At 47.0% G+C, this 24,837-nt stretch overlaps 1 protein-coding gene across 1 annotated transcript in view; it reads right to left on the bottom strand.

Moving 5' to 3' along the window:
• Window positions 1-24,837, bottom strand: part of TMEM135 (transmembrane protein 135) — a 455,209-nt gene that overhangs the window by 27,416 nt on the left and 402,956 nt on the right. The window contains exons 7-8 of the mRNA XM_056561396.1: window positions 19,239-19,280; window positions 13,115-13,261 (exon numbers count right to left, since the gene is read on the bottom strand). Of these exons, the coding sequence (XP_056417371.1) occupies window positions 13,115-13,261; window positions 19,239-19,280 (189 nt within the window). The remainder of the gene's footprint in view (window positions 1-13,114; window positions 13,262-19,238; window positions 19,281-24,837) is intronic.

Here is a 24,837-nt window from a genome sequence, read left to right as displayed (position 1 = left end):
TATGATTTTTGTTTTGATCGGACTTTTTGATCACTTTTTATTCATTTTTTAATGGTATAAAAAGTGACCATATATGCGCTTTTTTTGAATATTGGAATTTTTTTGCGCGTACGCCATTGACAGTACGGTTTAATTAATGATATATTTTTATAGTTCGGACGCGGCGATATCACATATGCTTATTTTATTTTTCACTGTTTTATTTTTTTTATGGGAAAAGGGGGGTGATTCAAACTTTTATTAGGGAAGGGGGGTGTAAAGCCACAGAAGGGTGTAAAGCCACAGGGGGTGTAAAGCCACAGGAGGGTGTAAAGCCACAGGAGGGTGTAAAGCCACAGGAGGGTGTAAAGCCACAGAAGGGTGTAAAGCCACAGAAGGGTGTAAAGCCACAGGAGGGGGTAAAGCCACAGGAGGGTGTAAAGCCACAGGAGGGTGTAAAGCCACAGGAGGGTGTAAAGCCACAGAAGGGTGTAAAGCCACAGGAGGGTGTAAAGCCACAGGGGGGTGTAACGCCACAGGAGGGTGTAAAGCCACAGGAGGGTGTAAAGCCACAGGAGGGTGTAACGCCACAGGAGGGTGTAACGCCACAGGAGGGGGTAAAGCCACAGGAGGGGGTAAAGCCACAGGAGGGTGTAAAGCCACAGAAGGGTGTAAAGCCACAGGAGGGTGTAAAGCCACCGGAGTTTGTGTAAAGCCACAGGAGAGTGTAAAGCCACAGGAGGGTGTAAAGCCACAGGAGGGTGTAAAGCCACAGGAGGGTGTAACGCCACAGAAGGGTGTAAAGCCACAGGGGGGTGTAAAGCCACAGGGGGTGTAAAGCCACAGGAGGGTGTAAAGCCACAGGAGGGTGTAAAGCCACAGGAGGGTGTAAAGCCACAGAAGGGTGTAAAGCCACAGAAGGGTGTAAAGCCACAGGAGGGGGTAAAGCCACAGGAGGGTGTAAAGCCACAGGAGGGTGTAAAGCCACAGGAGGGTGTAAAGCCACAGAAGGGTGTAAAGCCACAGGAGGGTATAAAGCCACAGGGGGGTGTAACGCCACAGGAGGGTGTAAAGCCACAGGAGGGTGTAAAGCCACAGGAGTTTGTGTAAAGCCACAGGAGAGTGTAAAGCCACAGGAGGGTGTAAAGCCACAGGAGGGTGTAAAGCCACAGAAGGGTGTAAAGCCACAGGAGGGTGTAAAGCCACAGGAGGGTGTAACGCCACAGAAGGGTGTAAAGCCACAGGGGGGTGTAAAGCCACAGAAGGGTGTAAAGCCACAGGGGGTGTAAAGCCACAGGAGGGTGTAAAGCCACAGGAGGGTGTAAAGCCACAGGAGGGTGTAAAGCCACAGAAGGGTGTAAAGCCACAGAAGGGTGTAAAGCCACAGGAGGGGGTAAAGCCACAGGAGGGTGTAAAGCCACAGGAGGGTGTAAAGCCACAGGAGGGTGTAAAGCCACAGAAGGGTGTAAAGCCACAGGAGGGTGTAAAGCCACAGGGGGGTGTAACGCCACAGGAGGGTGTAAAGCCACAGGAGGGTGTAAAGCCACAGGAGGGTGTAACGCCACAGGAGGGTGTAACGCCACAGGAGGGTGTAAAGCCACAGGAGGGGGTAAAGCCACAGGAGGGTGTAAAGCCACAGGAGGGTGTAAAGCCACAGGAGGGTGTAAAGCCATAGGAGGGTGTAAAGCCGTCACCACTGGACTCTGGAGCAGAGGAAACGTGTTATGTGATGGACCCCACTTCTCTATCTGGAGCCTGATGGACAAGTCTGGGTTTGATGAACGTCAGGAGAACGTTACCTGTCTGACTGTATTGTGCCGGCTGTACAATTGTGTATAGTGTGTTATATGTATTTTGTTCTTATATATATTGTTGTAGTCTTTGTGTTTAACTTATGTATATTGTATATATTGTTTGGTAGTAGCTAGGGTTTAGGTTTAGTGATAGGTTGGGTGGTGGGATTAAAAGAGTACTCTGCCCCTAGACATCGCGGAAGTCCCGCCGCTGGGGACCCCCACGATCTTTGTGCTGCATCTGGCATTCGTTTAGAGCGTCAGGTGCAGCACCGGAGTCACGTGATGTAATGGCCACGCCTCCTCAATGCAATTCTATGGGGAGGGGGGGTGATGGCCATCACACCCCTTCCCATAGACACGTATTGAGGGGGCGTGGCCATGACATCACAAGCCTCCGCCCCGCCTGGCCAGTCATCCGACACGGAGCGAAGTTCGCTCCGTGCACCGGATCTCTGGGGTGCCGCAGCTGAGATTGCAGGGATCCCCAGCGATCAGACATCTTATCCCCCTATCCTTTGGGGCGGAGTAACCCTTTAAGGGGGAAGGGTTTTTCATGAAGATTCTGGGCTGGTTCATGGGCATCTGTTTACATGTACTGGGGGTATGGGATGCAGGGTCAGCTCAGGTCCCATTGTATGTATTGTTTGATTTGCACCTACGGTTGGGGTTTAGTGTTAGGTTGGGTGGTGAGTTAAAAGGGGGCAGGGGGTTTCTAGGGGACTTTGATATACAGTATACAGAAAATCCTGGGCTGGTTCATGGACGTCTGTTAACATGTACTGGGGACATGGGATAAAGGATCGGCTCACTTGTTAGTTTGTCTTGGTTTGTGGTATTATTCATTATGGTATTAGGTTTTTTCACAATTGATTTGATTTGATATTCCAACTGGGCCAGGGAGTTTACTAGTAGTGTATATTCAAAGTGTACCAATATTCATAAAGGGGTCAAAAGGGATCCGGGAACTATAGGCCTGGAAGTTTAACTTTAAATCTGTTGTGGGAAAGATTTTTGAGAGCTTTTTCAGAGACACTATCCTAATAAAAATAACCTAATAACACAGCACCCATCGGGGTTTATACGGGATCAGAATCTGATCAGCTATGAGGAGGTCAGTTATAGATTGGATCAGGGTGAAGCTGTGGATGTTGTATATCTGGACTTTTCTTTTATTTCAGCGATTTGCAGCGATCGCCATGTCGGCAATCGCTGCAGATCGCTGATGAATTCAGATCGGCGATTTGTAGCGATTCTGGGCTGATCGGGTCTCTGGTACCCAATCGCCCGCAAAATAGAAGACAACTTCGACCATCCTGAAGGATAGGAGCGAGGTGGCAGGGGTGCCACCTCCTCCAATGCCCTGTGACTGGCCGGACAGGACTCACCGGCGAATCGCAGGGCAGGTGCTGGGGGGTGACAGTTCATTTACCCTGCTCTGTCTGCCCCTGGAAGTCCTGTAGTACAGCGATGACTGTATGTACACAGTGACCTCACCAGCAGAATAGTGAGTACAGCTCTGGAGTATAATACAGGATATAACTCAGGATCAGTACAGGATAAGTAATGTAATGTATATACACAGTGACCTCACCAGCAGAATAGTGAGTACAGCTCCGGAGTATAATACATGATATAACTCAGGATCAGTACAGGATAAGTAATATAATGTATGTACACAGTGACCTCACCAGCAGAATAGTGAGTGCAGCTCTGGAGTCTAATACAAGATATAACTCAGGATCAGTACAGGATAAGTAATGTAATATATGTACACAGTGACTTCACTAGCAGAATAGTGAGTACAGCTCTGGAGTATAATACAGGATATAACTCAGGATTAGTACAGGATAAGTAATGTAATGTATGTACACAGTGACCTCACCAGCAGAATAGTGAGTACAGCTCAGGAGTATAATACAGGATCTTACTCAGGATCAGTACAGGATAAGTAATGTAATGTACACATGACCTCACCAGCAGAATAGTGAGTACAGCTCTGGAGTATAATACAGGATATAACTCAGGATCAGTACAGGATAAGTAATGTAATGTATGTACACAGTGACCTCACCAGCAGAATAGTGAGTACAGCTCTGGAGTATAATGCAGGATATAACTCAGGATCAGTACAGGATAAGTAATGTAATGTATGTACACAGTGACCCCACCAGCAGAATAGTGAGTACAGCTCTGGAGGGTGTGGTCGCTAGGTGTGTCTGTTGCTGAGCTCCTGAGACTCCAGACTTCCAGAGGAGAGAGGCTGATTTTTCCACCTGCTTTCCCAGGAAGGTGGCAGATTCCTGGGGGAGCCATCAGCATGAATCCCCTGACCTCCACTCCTCGGTCCAGGCTGGCGAGGGGTGTAGAGGGAAAGCTACCAGCCAGTGCCCCGGCTGGAGGGGTTAGAAGATCTGGCAGGGTCCGCAGCGATGTGGATTCTGTCCCTCCAGCAATGGTTGGAAGCCGCAAGGCTCTCAGCCAGGAAGAAAAGCCTGCAAGCAAGACAGGTTTAAAGAAGGTCTCTGCAGCACAGAAGAGCTCCTCCAAGAGCCAGGTTGTGGAGCAGTGGGGCCAGAGAAGACCCAAGGAGTCTATGGCGACATACAGCTCCAGACTTGCTGCCAAGATTGGCGAGTACGAACTCCTTGGGAAGAAGCTGAGGGAGCTGAGAGAGGAGCTAAAGTTTGCCAAGTATCAGGTGAGCACAACTACCAAGCGGAAGAAACCAGAGTACTCTGCAAGGGTTAAGTCCTTGAGGCTGGAGCTGGAGGAGACTGAGCTGAGGAGAATGGCTGTCCTGGAGGGGAGCGATTTATTTAGGGAGAAACTTCTTAATGAGGATCGCTCCTCCAGGATGAAATCCCCAGTAAAAGAAGAGGAGATTGGGGGTGATTGTTCAGCAGATGAGAGCAGTAGTGAGGATGAGGTCCAAGAAATGGAGGCTGAAGAGGCTAAGGTGCTGGCAAGTGGGGAAGCTGTGGAAGCCAAGCCGCAGCCAATGCAGGGTGTGAACATGTCCCAAGCAAGTCTACCTGCAGGACAAGTGGCATTACCACCTTCATCGTGCGAGAGTGCTGGCGAGGAGGAGGAGGGTTGTGGTGGCGCCCTGCTGGCACAAATTGTAAAGATGGAGTCCCCCATGCATTTGGATAATTTTAGTTTTGGCGACGACCTTGGAGAGGAACAAATAATAAAAAAGAAGAAGAAAAGACAGAAAAAAACATCTGAGCAAGTAAGCTTGATTTATGTTCCTTTTGTGCACCCTGGGCCGGCTGCAAAGTCAGTTCAGGGTGCAGACCCTGGTAATCTGCCTGTCCCCCCTTCTGCAAATGTGGAGCGGGGCCAGAACACCGGGGATAATACAGTAAAGATGGGGGAAAGCGCTGACCTCGCTTGTCATAGTAGCGGGGCCAGCACCGGCAAAGATACGGCCAAGGGGCCGGACAGTGTTGCGGACAAGGTAGCATGTCCCCAGTTAGGGGATATTGGCGTTGCGGGGCACTCCTCTGCAGGTGAGGGGGGGAGTGTCCAGGTGGCAGAGGTTGGTATGGAGCTCGGGCGGCCGGGCAATTATAAAGACAAGGGAAAGGGCAGCTCCCAGAACAGGTCTGCCACTGCGGGGCACTCCTCTGCAGGCAAAGGGGGGAGTGTCCAGGTGTCTGGAACCGGAGAGCCATTCTCGGCGGCCGAGTCAGCGGTGTCTGGCTCTTTTGAGTTGTGGCGCTGTGGTGGGGCTGCTGTGGGTGGAGCTGGCGGTGGAGGACTGGTACCACAGGAACATGGACATGATACAACCCATGCAATGTTAGTAGCAGTTAAAGAAATTGAAGCCGAGGTATTGGCGGAGGCCGAGGGCAAAGTATGCGACAAAGCAGCTTCTTCCGATATTTCTAAAGGGAAGACTGCTGCAAGGTTGAGTGTGCCCAATGAAGCCAATGATGCAAGTGTAAAGCCCGGCATCATAAAGCCAGCAAGATTACATCCCGGCCAGTCCAGTGCAGCTAGGCAGGAGGAGACAGGCACAAGTGTTATGTATAATGTTACTGCCTCTACTGTTGTTTCTGGGGGGAGTGGTGTCGGTCCGGCTGCCCCCCCGGCGGCGACTGCTCCAATAAGGAGTTATGCTAATGTCACTGCTGGGGGTCCCAGGGGATCCTCATCTCTTAATCCAGGGGAAGGTAACTTGCAACAGCGCCTCCTGGAGGCTTTAAGGAGAGGGGATAGAACGCTCCAGGTAGAGGACCGGAAGGTCGACTTGTCTTTTTGGATAGAAAGACATGGACTTGGGGCATTCCGAGAGCATAATGGGGAGGTGGTCTGGTCCCTTCCAACAAGCGGGCAGGAGCGTGGCCGGAGGAATGTGGCCCGTCTGGTATGGAGAGGCGGTGATGCATGCCCTTCTAGGGCAAAAGTTGTGGAGCTTCTTTTCCAGATGGGATTCAGGGCTAATGACATCTTTGCTCTGATCCACCCCTTCGGTACCTCTGAGTTCGACATCAGTTTTGTGAAGCCAGAAGGGCTTGAGCTCTTTTGGTCTAATCACGCACTGGTGAAGGACGAGCCTGTCTGGCGGGATTTCGCTGTGAAGGCGGTATCCCGCCAGAGTTTTGTCAAGAAAGTGACCGTTCTGACACGTAACGAGTCTCTTTCTTGCTATGACATAATGACCTGGCTGAGCAGGTATGGGGAGGTGACGGACGTCCCCAAGAAAAATCTGGATGAACATGGCATTTGGTCTGGAGCCTGGACGTTTTCCGTCCGCCTCCGCCGTTCAGGTAACACTGTCGCACACATTCCATCAGCCGCCTTTCTCGGCCGCGATAGAATCCAAGTCTTTTACCAGGGACAGCCGAAGCTGTGCCACAAGTGTGGTGATCCCACACACTTTAGCGCAAACTGCACTAAGCAGATGTGCGCATTGTGCGGTGCGGAGGGTCATCTGGCTGCCACCTGTGGCCAGATTCGCTGTAACCTGTGTGGTGACCTTGGTCACCCATTTAGCCGGTGTCCCCGCTCATTCTCCAATGCTGTGACCACCCGGGATGGGGAGAGCAGTGAGGTTGCCTCATCTGGGGTGGGGGCCAGCAGAGGAGAAGGGGCACTAGAGCCAATGAAGAAAGTTAAGAACAAGAGCCCCTCTAAGCTTAGGAGGGAGGAGAGGCGCAGAAGGAGCAGGGATCTTGAAAGTTCCCTGGTAGAAGGTGTAGTCCGGGATCCTGCTCCCGACGCTGGCTCAGAGAAGACAGCTGAGGCTCTTGGGGACGCCGAGTTAGGTGAAGAGATAAGGAAACTTCGTAAAGAGGAGGCAAATAGGGCCATTTCCTCAAGTTCCTCTCAATATGAAAGTTTGGATGAGGAAGATGGGAAAGGGCAAAAGGAAAAACAAAAGTGCGGCAGAAGGAGGCAGGGCCAGAGGGTACTCAGGGCATCATCTTCCTCCTCCGGTGTTGCAGGCCAAGTGCCTGGGAAAAGCCTAACCAACCCCCCTCTGATCGTTCTATCCAATAGGTATCGGGCCCTTGGCAAGGACTCTTCCCTTTCTTTGGAGGGGGAGGCTGAGAGTCTTTGTTCAGAGGCGGAGGAACCTCTGGGAGGTGCTGAGCCTGTTCCTTCTGAGGTAACTTCCTTGGGAGGGCAGGTGGCCCCTGGGTCAGGAGATGAGGATCGTGGGATGGATATGTCAGCATCCCTAAAGAGGTCTAAAAAGAAGGAAAGGGGGTCTTCTTCTGATGGGGAAGGGGGGAAGAAGAAGGGTAAGAGGTAAAGGGGATAGGCCATCCAACTCGATCACTCAGGATGGCGGCACTCACCCCATTGACGCTGGCATCCATTAACTGTGCCAGCATTAAGTCTGATATGGCTAGATTTGCAGCCTTTGATTTTCTCGGCCGAGTTGAAGCCGACATTTTGTATCTGCAAGAGACCAGGTTGTCAGATCTAGCCTCCCTGGTAAAAGCCAGGAGAGAGTGGAGGCGCGGCCCCTCCCACTGGTCTCTTGCGGCTGAGCCATATAGTGGGGTGGCGGTCCTTTTTACCGCTCCTGTTGAATGCAGACGGGTTATCGAGTTGGAAATGGGGAGGTGCCTGATCTTAGATGTCCTCATGAAGGGGCAAGAGCTCCGGCTCATTAACATCTACGCCCCACAAACAAAGTGGGACCGTAAAAGCCTCTTTATGAGGATCAAGCCCTTCCTTTTTACAAGTCGGCAAGTGATCTTTGGAGGGGACTTCAATACTGTCACGAGGTCCCAAGATAGGAGAGGCTCCAATGGTCCGCTGGCTTATGATAGTACAGCCCTCAATAGCATAGTTAGGGAAGCTCGCCTAGAGGACGCCCACATCCGGAGCCCCTCAGGCCACGCGGGTTTCACCTATCATCGAGGTAGCTGCAGGTCTAGGATAGACAGGTTTTATTTAAAGGAGGAAGCCGTCTCTTCCGCAGTGTCCGTGATTGAGGTGGAATTCTCCGATCACTGTATGATTTTGTTTTCATTGAATGTTTCAGAGACCCCCCGGATGGGTAAAGGTTATTGGAAGCTGAATTCGTCCCTCCTGGAGGAAGCGGAGATAAGACAGTCCTTTGAGGATTTTCTTCAGAGTCAGGTACCTTTACTGGGCCTTTGTAGTAGTAAGTCAGAGTGGTGGGAGATATTCAAGAAGCGGGTTGCGGGGTTCTTCCGCCAGCTCTCGAGCCTCAGGTCCCTGAACAGGTATCGCCTGTATCAGGGTCTGAGGAGGAAACTCGAGCTTCTCGTCTCGACTGGAGGTAGCCGAGAGGATATCTCCAGAGTGAAATCCTTGCTGATGAGGTGTCAGTACGATAGGCACGCATCTTTGGTTTTTGAGAGGGATTTCGGGAAGTACCGCTCGCCCGACCCTTACAGAAACTGTAAGATGTCAGTGAGTAGTAAAGTCATTTCAGGACTGATCGATAGTACGGGATCTCTGAATCGGTCCAGATCAGGGATCCTGGAGGTTGTCAGATCGTTCTACTCACACCTTTTGGGGAGGAAGGATCTAGATCGGGACAAGATGTCGGCTTTCCTGGCTGAAACCATTCCTGAGCCAGGGGTAGACCCCTCTCTTGATGTTTTGGCAGAAGAAATCAGGGAAGAGGAAGTGAGACTGGCGATCGAGGGGCTTGCCCCTAAGAAGTCTCCAGGTCCGGATGGCTTAACATCCGAGTGGTACAGGACCTTTAAGGAGTCTTTAGCTCCCCTCTTGACTGAGGTATTTAATGAGTGTCTCTCCTCGGGCACTCTGCCAAAGTCAATGAGGAGGTCGGCCCTGATTCTTCTCTCAAAGGGTAAAGATCCTAGCCGGATTGGGAATTGGAGACCCATAGCTCTTCTCAATACGGACAGGAAGCTTCTGGCCAAGATACTGTTTAATCGGTTGGTGAAGTTTGCACCCCGGCTCCTTTCGGGGGCCCAGCACTGCTCTGTTCCGGGCCGAAGCACCTTAAGTGCTGTCCTCAGTGTCAGGGAGGCAGTGGAGCGGAGTAGTGCGGGTCTCTGGAAGGGGTACTTGTTGTCCCTGGATCAGGCCAAAGCATTTGATCGGGTGAACCACGAGTACCTCTGGTCCGTCCTCCTGAGATATGGCTTACCGAGTACTTTTGTGAATTGGCTTGTCACCATATATGCAGGGGCAGAGAGTTTCCCACTGGTGAACGGTTGGTCTGGCCGCTCTTTTGAGGTGGGGTCCGGAGTCCGTCAGGGTTGTCCTTTGAGCCCGCTGTTATACGTGTTCGCAATCGATCCCTTCGTCCGGAGGGTAGATTGTGGGCCGTTAGCGGGAGTCGGGATGAGTCTGGCGGAGCTGGATGTCGCCCAGAGAGTGGTGGCGTACGCTGATGATGTCACCATTTTCGTCTCCTCGAGGGTGGAGGTCGAGGTGGTGATGTCGGAGGTGGATCGTTACTCGGAGGCATCCGGGTCCAAGATCAATCGGGATAAGTGTGAAAGTCTCTGGCTGGGAGGGGGGGATCCCACGTTTGATCTCCCGGACACCCTTCCAGGGCTCCAAGAGTCAGCAAAAGTTATGGGCATCACATTCGGCCAGGATGATTATCCCACCAAAAACTGGGACGGTAAGCTCCAGGATGCCACTCAGAAGGTGGACCAGTGGAAGGGTTGGTCTATGACCCTCAGGGAAAGGGTACACCTGATCAAATCGTACCTGCTCCCCTTGTTTATCTATCTGGGCAGCGTATGTATCTTGCCAGAGGCTTACTACACTAGGATCTACAGCCTGTTTTTCCAACTGTTATGGGGGAACAGGTTGAACCTAGTCAAGAGGGAGGTTACGTACCGCACGAGGAGACTAGGGGGTTTATCTATGGTAAACCCTGTGGTGTTCTTAACGAACACCTTCTTGAAAGCCAACATCGCAAACCTCTGGAAAGAGAGGGCTCCTCCATGGGTACTCTCCTGCAGGGAGTGGTTTCGGCCTTTCTTCCAGGAATGGGAGACAGGAGGGCAAGTGAAGGACCTCCGTACACCACATGGATATCTTCCGGCTTACGCTACCCCGACTCTGAAGGCGTTACGTCGGTGGGGTCTGGGAGTGTGGGAGATCAGGACCCAGTCAAGGCGTTCCCTTGACAAACGGGTTCTGTTGACCCACTTCCAGAAGCCTCTGGCGCTCAGGGACTGCCCAGGTCGGGATCTGAGGGTTGGTTTAAGTCTTTTGAACTCGAAACGGATCCCCCAGAAGTTTTGGGACTTGGCCTGGCGCTGCTTTCAGGGGAAGCTATGTGTAAGGGACAACCTGAAGTGTAGGAGCTCTGATGACCGGGACTGTCCCCGAGAAGAGTGCGGGAACACGCTGGAAAGCATGGACCACTTCCTGCTTCATTGTCCCTTTAATATAGGGGTCTACAACCGGGTGGGCGCTTCCATCGGCTGGAGTCAACTTGCCGGCCTTGCCTATCCGGAGTGGGCTTATGGAGCATTCAAGATCCTGGGTGGCCGAGATCGGTGCACATTATTTTTAGTTAGCTTAGTGGTTAGGTACTACACGTGGAATGCACGGTGTTTAGTATCTACACAGCGAAAAGTCCTCTCCGAGGTGGAGGTCTGTAGGAATATCACTGGTGACCTCGGGAAGATCAGGTCTTTAGAGTATGGCAGATTGGGTACAAGTAGGGCTTCTCTCCTATGGAGAGGGTTTTCATTTGATGTGCCCTAGATGCTGAATCCTTTGGGGGAGGCACCTTAATTCTGGTTAGGGATAGAGTGGTAGGGTCAGTGTAGGGTCAGTGTGTAGGGACAGCTTAAACTTTAGGGGCAGCGATAGTGTGAGTCTAGGGAAAGTAGGTGAGGGATAGGTTTAAAAATTATTTGGTATCTGGTCTGCCATACTCTGATCCCGGTGGAGGGCTGGCGCATGTCACCTTTAGCTTTTTGTTTTGTTTTAGAGAAATGAGTGTATGAAGGGCTTGCAGGTAACTGAACTTGGGCCTTACAATTGTTATGTTATGTATATAGTAATGTAGTTATATGTATAGTTATGTTATGTATATAGTTATGTTTATGTTAATAAGTGTATAGTATGTGTTTAAGTAATTATGTTGTGTGGCAAACCTTTTGGTGGCATGGCTGAATAGGCCTTGCTTTTACTTTCTTGTATATATGTATATAGGGGGCTATAGAATAGGTTGGGTGGGGGAATGGGGGGTAAGAGGTGAGCTGGTTGGAGCCATTGATGAACAATATTGGACTCCATGATGCCCGGCTCCTGGTGTGGATTATGGACTGGACTGGACATTTATACCATCTCATGGCCAGAGGGGCTGGAGGGGCTTTGGGATTAGATAGTGAAAGAGTTGTTATTGTTATTCATTTACCTGTATTTCTGTATTACCGTATATGTATGCTTATTAATGTTTAGTTACCTTTCGTTTTAGTTAAGGCAGCCGGATCTATTTGTTTTGAATTTTTTTTTTATTTTTTTTTATTTTTTTTTTTATATATATTAGGAGAGGATGGGTATGAGTGTGATATCCGCTAATGTGGTGGTGAGGATGGGTGTGAGTGAGTGTGGGATCGGAGGGAGGGAGAGAGAGAGGGAGAGAGGGAGAGAGAGAGAGAGAGAGAGAGAGAGAGAGAGAGAGAGAGAGAGAGAGAGAGAGAGAGAGAAAGAGAGAGAGAGAGGAAAAGGAAAAAAAAAAGTCTATGTATGTTTATATGTATGTTTATGTTTATATGTATGTTTATATGTATGTTTATATGTATGTTTATATGTATGTTTATATGTATGTTTATGTTTATATGTATGTTTTGTCTGTAATGTATCTGCTGCCTGTTAGTCAATATTTTCATTATGTCCAGGTTTGGACGGCTTTTATTTCCTATTGCCGGGTATGGCAGAGTTTTTGTTTGTGTAATTGGTGTGAGTTTGGTGTGATGTATGGTGTTGGGGTACACATATTATTTCATTAGTTTATATATACGTGTACGTAATTAGTTTTAGTTGAAACTGGACTGGCTGGTAAAAGTTTAGTTTTTGTTATAATGACAATTTGTCTTATTTTGTTTCATATTTATGGCGCATGTAAGCTGAGTTTATGTTATGTATTATTGATTATGTCTGTTATGTTTTAGATTTTTATAATAAAAAGATTTACAGGATCTTACTCAGGATCAGTACAGGATAAGTAATGTAATGTACACATGACCTCACCAGCAGAATAGTGAGTACAGCTCTGGAGTATAATACAGGATATAACTCAGGATCAGTACAGGATAAGTAATGTAATGTATGTACACAGTGACCCCACCAGCAGAATAGTGAGTACAGCTCTGGAGTATAGTACAGGATATAACTCAGGGTCAGTACAGGATAAGTAATGTAATGTATGTACACAGTGACCTCACCAGCAGAATAGTGAGTACAGCTCTGGAGTATAATACAGGATAGATACAGGAATGCATCACGCTGAAAGCAGTTCTCCCTGATTGACATCTGATAGTACAGATCGGGCTGTTCTCCATTCTCCACACCTAAACCATATATGTTCGTCTATGTACCTCATATATACCGGAACTCCAAGCTATTGCTCACAAACGGGTTGTTAACTTTTGTAACAATCTAAAAAGTGACTATAATAAAAACATCTTGAAACGCTTAAGGGAAAAAATCCATGTCGGTCACACAATCTTTTGAACACATTATGCAATACTCACCCTGAGAAAGAAGATTCCGGACGTATTATTACTAGGTCTGATACATTTACATGATTTATAAAGACAATTCTGGCTGCTGTGTGTTTTTTGGAAGGTGACAGAGCACGTTTAAAAAAAAAAAAAAAAAAAAAAGGAAATAAAATGACATACATTGAGTCCATAAGTTTCTTTGTTAGAGCAAATATATTTATCCTCCGGGACGTCGCCTCCTGTTCCTTGGTCTTCTTCCCGGTTTTGGCATACAAGGTCTCAGGCAACAGGGTATGAGCAGGAATTTCTTCTTTTCCCACAATGAATCTGGTCAAAAGTAAGAAATATTCACATAAAATACTAGAACCCTCACGTATCCTAACAGATTACTTTAACCCTTTATGGAGGCCTCTAATTTTAGCCTTGCAGATCTAGCATATTTCTCCGTCTTACATAACATAACAATTTGCAGTTAGTTTAGAATAATTTTTTAAGCCAAATGTTTCATATTTGAATTGTTCTCCATAACTCCCAAAGCCACTTATTGTTTTAAATTTTTTAGTTTGTAACCATAAAAGTTATATATATATATATATATATATATATATTGACAAAAAAAAAAGAAAAACAACAACAACAACAATTGCACCCAGATAGAAATGTCAGGTTGCTGCAAAATTCTCGGCATTCAGTTATGTTTTTGGAAGATATAAATTAATTATAGTTCAGGTCTAATTAGACACTGGGTGTTGCCACAAGAGGGCATTAAAGGGGTACTCTGGGGCAAAGTGTTTTTTAACTGATGCAGAAAAGTTATACAGATTTGTAAATTAAGGTGCTTTCCCCTTAACCAATAAAAAAAACTCTCGGAGGCTACTTTTGGGTAGTGTAAGGGTCCATTCACACGGTAGAATTTCTGCTTGCGGAATTCCGCTTGTGGAATTTCCACCTCAAATTAAAGCCCACTTCTATGGGATTCAACACTTCTGAATTTCCGCTTGCGGAATTGGTGCGGAATCTGTGCGCAAATTCGGCAAGCGGAATTTCCGGAGGTTGCATAAGAGTGCGGAATCCCATAGAAGTCTATGTGCTTTAATTTGAGGCGGAATTCCGCAAGTGGAAATTTTGCCATGTGAATAGACCCTAACACTTGGTTAGAGATCGGTGATTGCTATACATTTTGCACAGTTGACAGACTTTGAACGGGGGCGTAAAATTGGACAAAGAGAAGCAGTATGCTCATCTCGATGAATTGCCCACCATCTGGGTCACTAGTAGAGAGGATTGTTTGTTGGTTGTCTAGGCATGATGGGAGTTGAAGTTTTGCAACATCTGGAGGGCCACAGTTTGTGACCACTGGTGTACGGCCATGCCCACAAATGCTTACACTGTCCAAACAGCACTAACTGTGAAAAGCTGTCTAAGGACATGCCTATTTGACAGAGGGAACAGTCCAACCAAGTTGTCAATGTATTCAAAAACTATCCAATTCAGTGCTAACTGCTTCAGACTGTCTAAAGACACACCCCTTTTACAAGAGGGGATGGTCACACCCAGTTGTCAATTTATTCCTAAATTTCCAAGAGAAATAAAGGAAGAAATGCACAATGCAGGCTTAAAGGAACAGATGATCCACAATTGTTATAGACGTGGCAGGGGTGGCGACAGGTCCTCTGAATTGTTATAGACGTGGCAGGGGTGGTGACTGGTCCTCTGAATTGTTATAGATGTGGCAGGGTTGGTGAAAGGTCTTCTGAATTGTTATAGACGTGGCAGGGGTGGTGACAGCTCCTCTGAATTGTTATAGACTATAGACTTGGCTGGGGTGGTGACAGGTCCTCTGAATTGTTATAGATGTGGCAGGGGTGTTGACAGGTCCTCTGAATTCTTATAGACATGGCCAGGTGTGGTCAGGTCCTCTGAATTGTTATAGATGTGGCGGGGGTGGTGACAGGTCCTCTCAATTGTTATAGACGTTGCAGGGGTGGCGACAGGTCCTTTGTAAACATTACCTTTTTTGGTCCCACAAGGGACTGTTTTGTAAATTTGGAATGGATCTACTGCAGTGGTCTCAATCTGTGTACCCCAAGATGTTGCAAAACTTCAACTCCCTGCATGCCCGGACAGCTGTTGGCTTTCCAGGCATGCTGGGAGTTGCAGACGTGGCAGGGGTGGTGACAGCTCCTCTGAATTGTTATAGACGTGGCAGGGGTGGTGACAGGTCTTCTGAATTGTTATAGACTATAGACTTGGCTGGGGTGGTGACAGGTCCTCTGAATTGTTATAGATGTGGCAGGGGTGTTGACAGGTCCCCTGAATTGTTATAGACATGGCCGGGTGGGGTCAGGTCCTCTGAATTGTTATAGATGTGGCAGGGGTGGTGACAGGTCCTCTGAATTGTTATAGACATGGCAGGGGTGGTGACAGGTCCTCTGAATTGTTATAGATGTGGCAGGGGTGGTGACAGGTCCTTTGTAAACATGATCTTTTTTGGTCCCACAAGGGACTGTTTTGTAAATTTGGACCCCAAGATGTTGCAAAACTTCAACTCCCTGCATTCCCTGACAGCCGTTGGCTTTCCAGGCATGCTGGGAGTTGAAGTTTTGAAACATCTAGAGGGCAGTTTGAGACCACTAATCTACTATATAAACTTCAAAATTTATACCTCTAACCTATAGGGTAATGGAAAGAATTTCTCAATGGAAAGCAAAGACTTACTGCTAAGCTTTACCAGCAGAGCCAGACCTGGACATATTGGTATCAATACAACAATAATGATTCACTGTGAGTTTACAGAAAAACATCAGGACTTTATGACAAAGAACTTATTGGATTCTAAGTGCAGGAACGAGCCAACGCCAGTACAAACATTTCATGGAAAGTATCCACTAAGGATATGATTTAGAGGAGTAATCTTCTTGAGCCAGAAACCCTATGACTCCTTGGAAAGTTCTAACGATTAACATCACGTTGATTCTAAATCTTCAACTATTTCTCTGTTAAAGTCAAGTCGTGGAAACTGTAGGTCTAAAATGAAGCCGTAAACCTTTGCCGACAATGTTTGTAGTAACTCAAATAAAACATTCGTACGGCACGATATGGCTGTTGAGTAAGAAACAGTTGTAGCACGTTGTAACACACTTGATGGGAGAAGTGAGACCACCCTTGTGTCCTAGGCCAGGACTGAGCATCAAGAGTGATCAGCAGAAAAGTAACTACATCTTCAGGTTGGGGTCCTACATAGTAGTGTGGATAGAGGTATAGGAAGGCACCAAATGCTAGCATGAATTTCAGGGGTTAATAGTAAAAGCCAAACGGTTGTAGCCTGGGCGGAGGTGCTAGGATATAAACAAAAAATAGACTAGTATACAATGTATGTAAGAAAGAAACAGAGTATATCCGCACTCACGGCCGGATTCGGCTGTCAGAGCTCCTCTATGGAGAGTCACATCGGACCGAAGCTGCAGAGACGTTGTAGCGCTCAGAGGCGAGTGCGAATATACTCTGTTTCTTTCTTACATACATCATCCTACATAGTAGGTTGTTGGGGTTGTAGGTTGTTGGGGTTGGAGTCCTACATTGTAGATGTGAGGTGAGAGGGTGCTGCTGTTGAGGGGCCGAGCATAGGAAGAGGAGTTTTGGGGCAGGAGAGGATGTACATGAAGAAGGGACCAGGGACAACTCCAAAACATGTTGTACAATACTTACCTTGTCTCACTGTTTCATAGGTGGTGACCTCCTTTTGCCACTCAGGACAGAAGAGCCTGGTGATCCCTAATATAAAAGCACACCCTTTATATGACTCATGGGCTGATTCGCTTCTCAGCCTTTTGGCTAAGGTCAAGTGTAGTACCTTTCCTGTTAGTTGGCAGTGTGGAAGACCACAAAGGCAGGATGGGGAACCACACTGAGGAGCAGGTGTACCAGGGATGGGTGTGGAGAGCAGCAGTCATCTCTTATGAGACCTGTTCCTGCTGGATCTGGCCCTAAGGTCCGTGTAAACTAAGAGCCGAGTTGCAAAATTGCCCTGGGAGTGGTGACCCCAGGGTGCCGGAATTCACTTGGGAGTTCATCGCCCCACTTCAAGGATGGCACATAGCACAGACTTTTTCTCACTCTTCTGGGCACTCACCCTTAGTATCCAGGCCTTCCGGCTAGGATCGGGGAATCTTTATAGATCCGGTCGGATGTCCCGGCAGTATTACACTGCGCATATCCACTTATTTATTTATTTTTGTCACTGTGTCCATGTCTTGTGTTCTTTTGTGTGTCACTAGGATTGGTCAGGGTGCGGTAGCCCTTCTGGGTGTCTCTGATGACGGTCTAGGGGAGGTGTGTGTGGCCACTAGGTTCCCCACCTCCCTGTCATGCCCTGGGCACCCTTGCTTGGGCAAGGATGCCAAACTGGTTTTACTGGCTCCTTGGTGGCAACTTGGTTTTTGCCCGGTTGTTTGCCAGGCGCACTTTTGGTCCCTGAGTAGCTTCAGTGAAAGGGGACATCGTACCTGGAGTCTTGCAGGTCCCTTTTTGCCCCGGAGTTGAAGAACTTGGTTTGTTGGGGGCCTCTCTCCTTTCGGAGAAGGGCTTGCGATGGACCGCATCCTTTTTGTGTGAACACTTGCACTTGGGTGACTTGAGAGCACGTACCTTGGCTCTTAAATAAAACCAACCTTGCATTTGCAAACAACAGTTCTTCTTTGGTGAAGACTCCTGTCAATTTTCGCACACCCAATAGCAAACGGGATGGAACCAGCTTGATTCCCTCTTTACAAGAGTTGCATGGGCTTCTTCTATGGTACGTAAGCCCTTGATAAGAGGTATTGTTTGACAAGTAAAGCCACCTAGGCAATCTAGGATCAACTTGGGTTCTCTATGGTAATATTAAAATATAGAAATATGTTCTAGATGGTGGGTTTTTGTTGCATTGTGAAAGGTAGACATCAGCTTTACTGTGTCTAGATCCCGAAAAAAGGAAGAATTTCCTTGCCACCTGCTAAGGTCTACTTTCCTTGAATAGAGTAGAGCCAAGACTCAAGATCTAGGACATCTACCCAGGATTGAAACAACATATACAATGATTTTATAAAAACAAACAAATAAAACATTGCTATTTTTTAAATCAGGCTCAAAAGCCCAGGAGGCATTACCCAGCACAGCAAGAAACCAGGTAAGTCCAGATCATGTCCTCTTTATCTAGTGGCTGTCAGTTGAAAAAGGGTAAGTGGATGCAAGTGGGCCAATGGGTGGTAATAAGGAGGACATGGGCTGGACTTACCTGGACTCTTGCGGCACTGGGAAATGCCCCTGATGCTTTTGATCCTCATTTGCATAATAACAGAAAGGCTTACATCTTGGCACTGGAAAGGACTATGGAGATTTGGAGATTAAAAAAAAATTGGATGCCCGAAATCATGACTTACCCCATCTAGCCAGGTGCTTATTTGTAACCATGTTTTTTCTGCTGACAGGTCTACTTTGAAGGGGTACTCCGCTGCCCCCGCGTTCTGAACATTGCTTGGAGCGGGCGCTGGGGGTCATGACGTCATGGCCACGCCTCTCGTGATGTCACGCCATGTCCCCTCAAAGCAAGTCTAAGGGAGGGGGCTTGGCAGACGCCACGCCACCTCCCATACACTTGCATTGAGGGGGCATGGCGTGACATCACGAGAGGTGTGGCCGTGACATCCCAACCCCCACCAATCACACCCAGCTTTCTACACAAATGCCGGGTGCTGCACAGAGATTGCGGGGGGTCCCAGCTGTGGGATACCAGACATATTTTCATAGGATGTCTAGCAGCGGAGTACCCCTTTAAGGTAAGGTAGGTCTGACTGGGGCCTACAGTGACAACATAACTCTGAAGAGACAAAACTAAGTGTGAAGGTGATAAAATTCAACACAAAACCAATGGCCTTGACCTAGAAAAAAGATGTACCATAGGGAAGTCTAGTGGGATTCCAGATTCCAATAGAAAAGTACCATTGCTTCAACAGAGAAAGATGAGAAAAGATAACTTCCAAGACTAAACCATACAACACCTGGCCTATCAACCTATTTGGCCCACCAAGCTACCTTGCCCGACCATCTGGCTCATTGGCCATGCAACAAAAGATAAGGCTAATGTGACTTCAATAAAATAATGGTCAAAATGTGATTTCAGACCTAGGGAGATGACTTTTTTGTCTGAATGCTACATACTTCTATATATTCTACTGTCAAATTGAGTCCACTGTCAAAGTGCATATAATACATACTAACAGGTAAGTCCTCAGATGAGCACATATGTAGTATCAGGTCTACTTACTTAAGTGCTGAAAAGGCAAACCCCTGGAGGCCATCTTTGCACCTGTAAGAGGAATCAAGATATTTGATCAACATTTTTCAAACTGTATACAATCAGATATATTTAATACAGGGAAATTATAGACACAGAACTAGAAAACATTTGAATGATGCAACAATGAATCTTTTGTGACATGATATTTTGGGAGAGGGGCAAATGACAGTTTTTTGCCTTAAAGGGGTACTCTGCTGCTCAGCATTTGGAAAGAACGATTCCAAACGCTGGAGCCGGCGCCGGGAGCTCGTGACGTCATAGCCCCCTCATGACGTCACGCACCGCCTCTCAATGCATGTCTATGGGTCACGCCCCCTCCCATAGACTTGCATTGAGGGGCGGGGCTATGACATGACAAGCTGCCGGCGCTGTTTGTTCTAAACGCTGAGCAGTGGAGTACTTAAATTATATCATGCTTTACCCTCCAATAGACCCAGCTGTATGTGTACGCCTACTGGAATATAACGGTATTACACGGCTTACTCAGGGGAGGGACCAATGCATTCACAGAGGTAACTGCTCCCCTAGGAAATCTGCTACTTGTTGTATGATGTATTTCACTTAATGCTGACCTATAGATGGCGCTATGACTTATTGTATGCAGGCAGGTGCTGTGCATGCAATCTAGATTTCCACAAATGTTCCATAGGTTACCTCCTAGGTCTTCAGACTGTAAAAAGGAGAGGTCTGGTCTGGGGGTTATATAAAGTAGTGAGTGGTCTTGTCTGGATTTTGTATTGATGGGTTTGGTCTGGGCTTTTTGTTCAAGACAGTTCTGGTCTGAAGTCAGTATACAGAGAGTTTTGATCTGGGTTCTGTATACAGGAGGTGGTTCCAGTCTGGAGTTTCTTTACAAGGGTTCTGATCTAGGGTCTTAAAGAGGTACTCCCAGTGGAAAAAAAAAATCTAATCAACTGGTGCCATAAAGCTATACAGATCTGTAAATTACTTCTATTTAAAAATCTTAATCCTTCCAGTACTTATCAGCTGCTGCATGCTCCAGAGGAAGTTGTGTAGTTCTATCCAGTCTGACTACAGTGCTCTCTGCTGACACCTCTGTCCATGTCAGGAACTGTCCAAAGCAGGAGAGGTTTGGAGATTTGCTCCTCCTTTGGACAGTTCCTGACATGGACAGAGGTGTAAGCAGAGAGCACTGTAGTCAGACTGCATAGAACTACACAACTTCCTCTGGAGCATACAGCAGCTGATAAGTACTGGAAGGATTACAATTTTTATATAGACGTAATTTACAAATCTGTATAACTTTCTGTCTCCAGTTGATTTTTCACACCGAGTACCCAGGTAAAAGGGGTTTTAGTCTGTGGTTTGTATACAGAGAGTTATGGTCTGGGGTCTCTACACAGGGGGTTCTGGTCTGTATACAGGGGTTCTGACCTGTGGGTCCATATACAGGTGGACACAGAGGGTTCTGGTCTGGGTTTTGAATACAGTGGGTTATGGTCTAGGGTCTATATACAGAGAGTTGTGGTCTGGGGTCTGTATATTAAGGGTTCTGGTCTGGGGTCTGTATACTTGGGGTTCTGGTCTGAGATATGTATACAGAGGGTTCTAGTCTGAGGTCTGTATAAAGAAGGTTATGGTCTGGGGTCTATATACAGCGTATTCTGGTCTGGGGTCTATATACAGTGACTTATGGTCTGGGGTTTGTATACAGAGGGTTCTGATCTGAGGTCTCTATATCAAGGGGTTCTGGTTTGGGGTCTGTATACAAGGGGTTCTGGTCTGGAGTCTATATTCGGGGGTTCTGGTCTGGGGTTTATACATAGTGGGTTGTGGCCTGTGGTCTATATACAATGGATTATGGTCTGGGGTCTGTATACAGAGGGTTCTGGTCTAGGATCTATATACAGGGGGTTCTGTTCTGGGGTCTATATACAGCGAGTTATGGCTGGGGTCTATATACAGTGGGTTATAGTCTGAGATCTGTATACAGCCAGTTCTGGTCTGGGTTCTTTATACAGGGGGTTCTGGGCTGAGGTCTGTATATTGTGGGTTCAGGTCTGGGGTCTAAATACAGGGGATTCTGGTATGAGGTCTGTATATTGTGTGTTCTGGTCTGGGGTCTATATATATATATATATATATATACACAGTGGGTTCTGGTCTGGGGTCTTTATACAGGGGGTTCTGGTTTGAGGTCTGTATATTGTGGGTTCTGGTCTGGGGTCTATATATATATATATATATATATATATATATATATATACATACACACACAGTGGGTTCTGGTCTGGGGTCTTTATACAGGGGGTTCTGGTCTGAGGTCTGTATATTGTGGGTTCTGGCCTGGGATCTGTATACAGGGGTTCTGGTCTGAGGTCTGTTTATTGTGGGTTCTGTTCTGGGGTCTATATACAGGGGCTTCTGGTCTGAGGTCTGTATATTGTGGGTTCTGGTCTGGGGTCTGTCTATATATATATATATATATATATATACATACACACACAGTGGGTTCTAGTCTGGGGTCTTTATACAGGGGGTTCTGGTCTGAGGTCTGTATATTGTGGGTTCTGGCCTGGGATCTGTATACAGGGGTTCTGGTCTGAGGTCTGTTTATTGTGGGTTCTGTTCTGGGGTCTATATACAGGGGCTTCTGGTCTGAGATCTGTATATTGTGGGTTATGGTCTGGAGTCTATATACAGGGGATTCTGGTCTGGGGTCTGTATATTGTGGGTTATGGTCTGGAGTCTATATACAGTGGGTTCTGGTCTGGGGTCTGTATACAGGGGGGTTCTGGTCTGAGATCTGTATATTATGGGTTCTGGTCTGGGGTCTGTTTATGGGTGGTTCTGGTCTGAGATCTGTATATTGTGGGTTCAGGTCTGGGATATATATATATATATATATATATATATATACACACACACACAGTGGGTTCTGGTCTGGGGTCTATATACAGGAGGTTCTGGTCTGGGGTCTATATACAGGGGGTTCTGGTCTGAGGTCTGTATATTGTGGGTTCTGGTCTGGAGTCTATATACAGTGGGTTTTGGTCTGGGGTCTGTATATTGTGGGTTTTGGTCTGGGGTCTGTATTTTATCTTATATACAAGGTATCATGACGTGCGCCTCTTTTTGTTCCCCTGATGTCCCTTCTGTAAAGTTGGTAAATACGAGTTCCAGTGTTTGCCGTTTGGTGAGTAAGAACCAGCACAGACGCCATAACAAGTGTCAGCGACCTCCTGGGGTGAAGTGATTCACTGCCACACAAGGCCAAAGTCATGAGCGTACCTGCACATCTACACCGCGTAACCCACGACGCTGTGACGCTCTGATCCGGCCCTGAGCCCCCATGTCTCATAATACTGCGGTGTGAGCTCACTCTCTATTGCAGTGTTTCCCAACCAGGGTGCCTCCAGCAGTGGGAAAACTACAACTCCCAGCATGCCCGGACAGCCAACGGCTGTCCAGGCATGCTGGGAGTTGTAGTTTTGCCACAGCTGGAGGCACCCTGGTTGGGAAACACTGCATTATTGCATTGTGTGTGCACTGCTGGACGATGGACGACCCTGTTTTTATTTATTCTTATTTTTTTTTTCTCTAATTTTCTATTTTTTTAATTTATTATGTATATTATACAAAATAATCCTGCAGTCTCCATTCTGGCCACTAGGCCTATAACGAAGCTGAGACTTCCTGTTCAGTACAGATCTGTCTCGTCCTTATCATCACAGACAGGGTAACAGTGAAAGGTGACACCAGTGTATAGATAACAGAGGCGCACACTACAGCGGTTGCTCACAGATCAGCTTCCCCCTCCCTGTAGAACGATCACCATAAAGGTCCCAGAGAATGCCGAGTGATGTTTCCAATTCACGTGAACGTGACAGCTCCTGTTTATATCCATAAGACTTTCTGTAAAGCATATCACTAAATGCTGTTTAAAACAGCTCCGGTAAATATGACCCCCCCCCCCCCCCACACACACACACACACACACACACACACACACCATCCATAATTATGTGAAACAATGTAAAAAAAAAAAAATAATTTAAACAGAAAAAAATAATGTGTTTCAATATCGGTGTTTCCCAACCAGTGTGCCTCCAGCTGTTGCAAAACCACAGCTTCTAGCATGCAGACAGCCTCCAGCTTTCCGGGCATGTTGGGAGTCGTAGTTTTGCAGCAGCTGGAGGCACACTGGTAAAAATATTTGTACAACCAGGCTTTGTTCACACAAGCGCCTTGATTCCCCAAAAAAAAGAGTCAGGGAATTATCAATTCGTTAAAAAATAAATAAATAAATTTTAAAAAAGGGCATGCTGGGAGTTGTGGTTTTGCACCAGCTGGAGGCACGCTGTTTGCAAAAAAATAAAAATAAATAAACACTGCCCTAAATCAGTTCTTGCTGCAATTCGCAAATGCGCCACTAGATGTCCCCAGACACCACTATCTTAGCTGTTATTTTTAACCCCAACCGTCCTGCACAGGCAAAGTAATTTTTTTTTTTTTTTAAGAAATTGGAGCTAAAATCTCTAGTAAAACATGAACACCTTTTTTTTTAACACTTTGCTCGTGCCTGTCTGTAGCGGGGGTCACGCTGGGTCTGCGCACAGTCACACAGGGCTCGGGTTTCTAACCTGCCCACAAGTGTTGTTAACACTAGTCTTGCTCTATTTTTACGGTATCTGATTTCTGAAAAGTTGGGAGGCTCTCACCCTGGAAATATGTGCAGTCAGACTTCACGTCTCGCTGTGACTTCCCTTTCGGTGCGCGCGTTTCCGTTTCGTCCTGGTAACTAGTGAGGTCCCAAATTTGGCTGATAACAGGGACAATAGCACAGCAGCTTTGGGAATTCCGTTATAATATCTTTCTCCGTTAAAGCGTGCAATTTTGTTTTTCTTAAAACTACTGTATATCTAGCCTTTATTTCTGTTCCATACCAAAATATAAGGGGTTAATCGCTCCCTGGTGCCCCCTATGCAGGTGTGCAGCGCAGTGTTGGGCGAAGGCGACAAGACGAGGTCTTGTTGCTAAATGTTCCAACTTTATTCGAGCTACAGCTGCTGACAAAAGAAAAAAAACTTGGAGCGTCGCATTCAACATGAAAGGGCGCAGAGGTAGCAGTTGCACCTGGACCCCTATGCCACATAAGTCAACTCTTGTCCTATATATGGAACATGGCAGGTTGGGGCCCTGGAACAAATTTTGCACTGGGGACCAGGAGCCTTAAAGGGGTACTCCGGTGAAAAACTTTTTTTTTTTTTTTTAAATCAACTGGTGCCAGAAAGTTAAACAGATTTGTAAATTACTTCTATTAAAAAATCTTAATCCTTCCTGTACTTATTAGCTGCTGAATACTAATTATTTTCCGTTTGAAACACAGAGCTCTCTGCTGACATCTCTGTCCATTTTAGGAACTGCCAGCATAAAAGGAAATCCCCATAGCAAACATATGCTGTTCTGGACAGTTCCTAAAATGGACAGAGATGTCAGCAGAGAGCACTGTGCTGATGATGTCAGCAGAGAGCTCTGTGTTTCAAACGGAAAAGAATTTCCACTGTAGTATTCAGCAGCTAATAAGTACAGGAAGGATTAAGAT

The sequence above is a fragment of the Hyla sarda genome, chromosome 2 (assembly GCF_029499605.1).
Source record: "Hyla sarda isolate aHylSar1 chromosome 2, aHylSar1.hap1, whole genome shotgun sequence".
NCBI lineage: Eukaryota > Metazoa > Chordata > Amphibia > Anura > Hylidae > Hyla > Hyla sarda.
The sequence above is the reverse complement of the archived record's forward strand: the minus strand, read 5'-3'. Positions and strand labels throughout refer to the sequence as shown.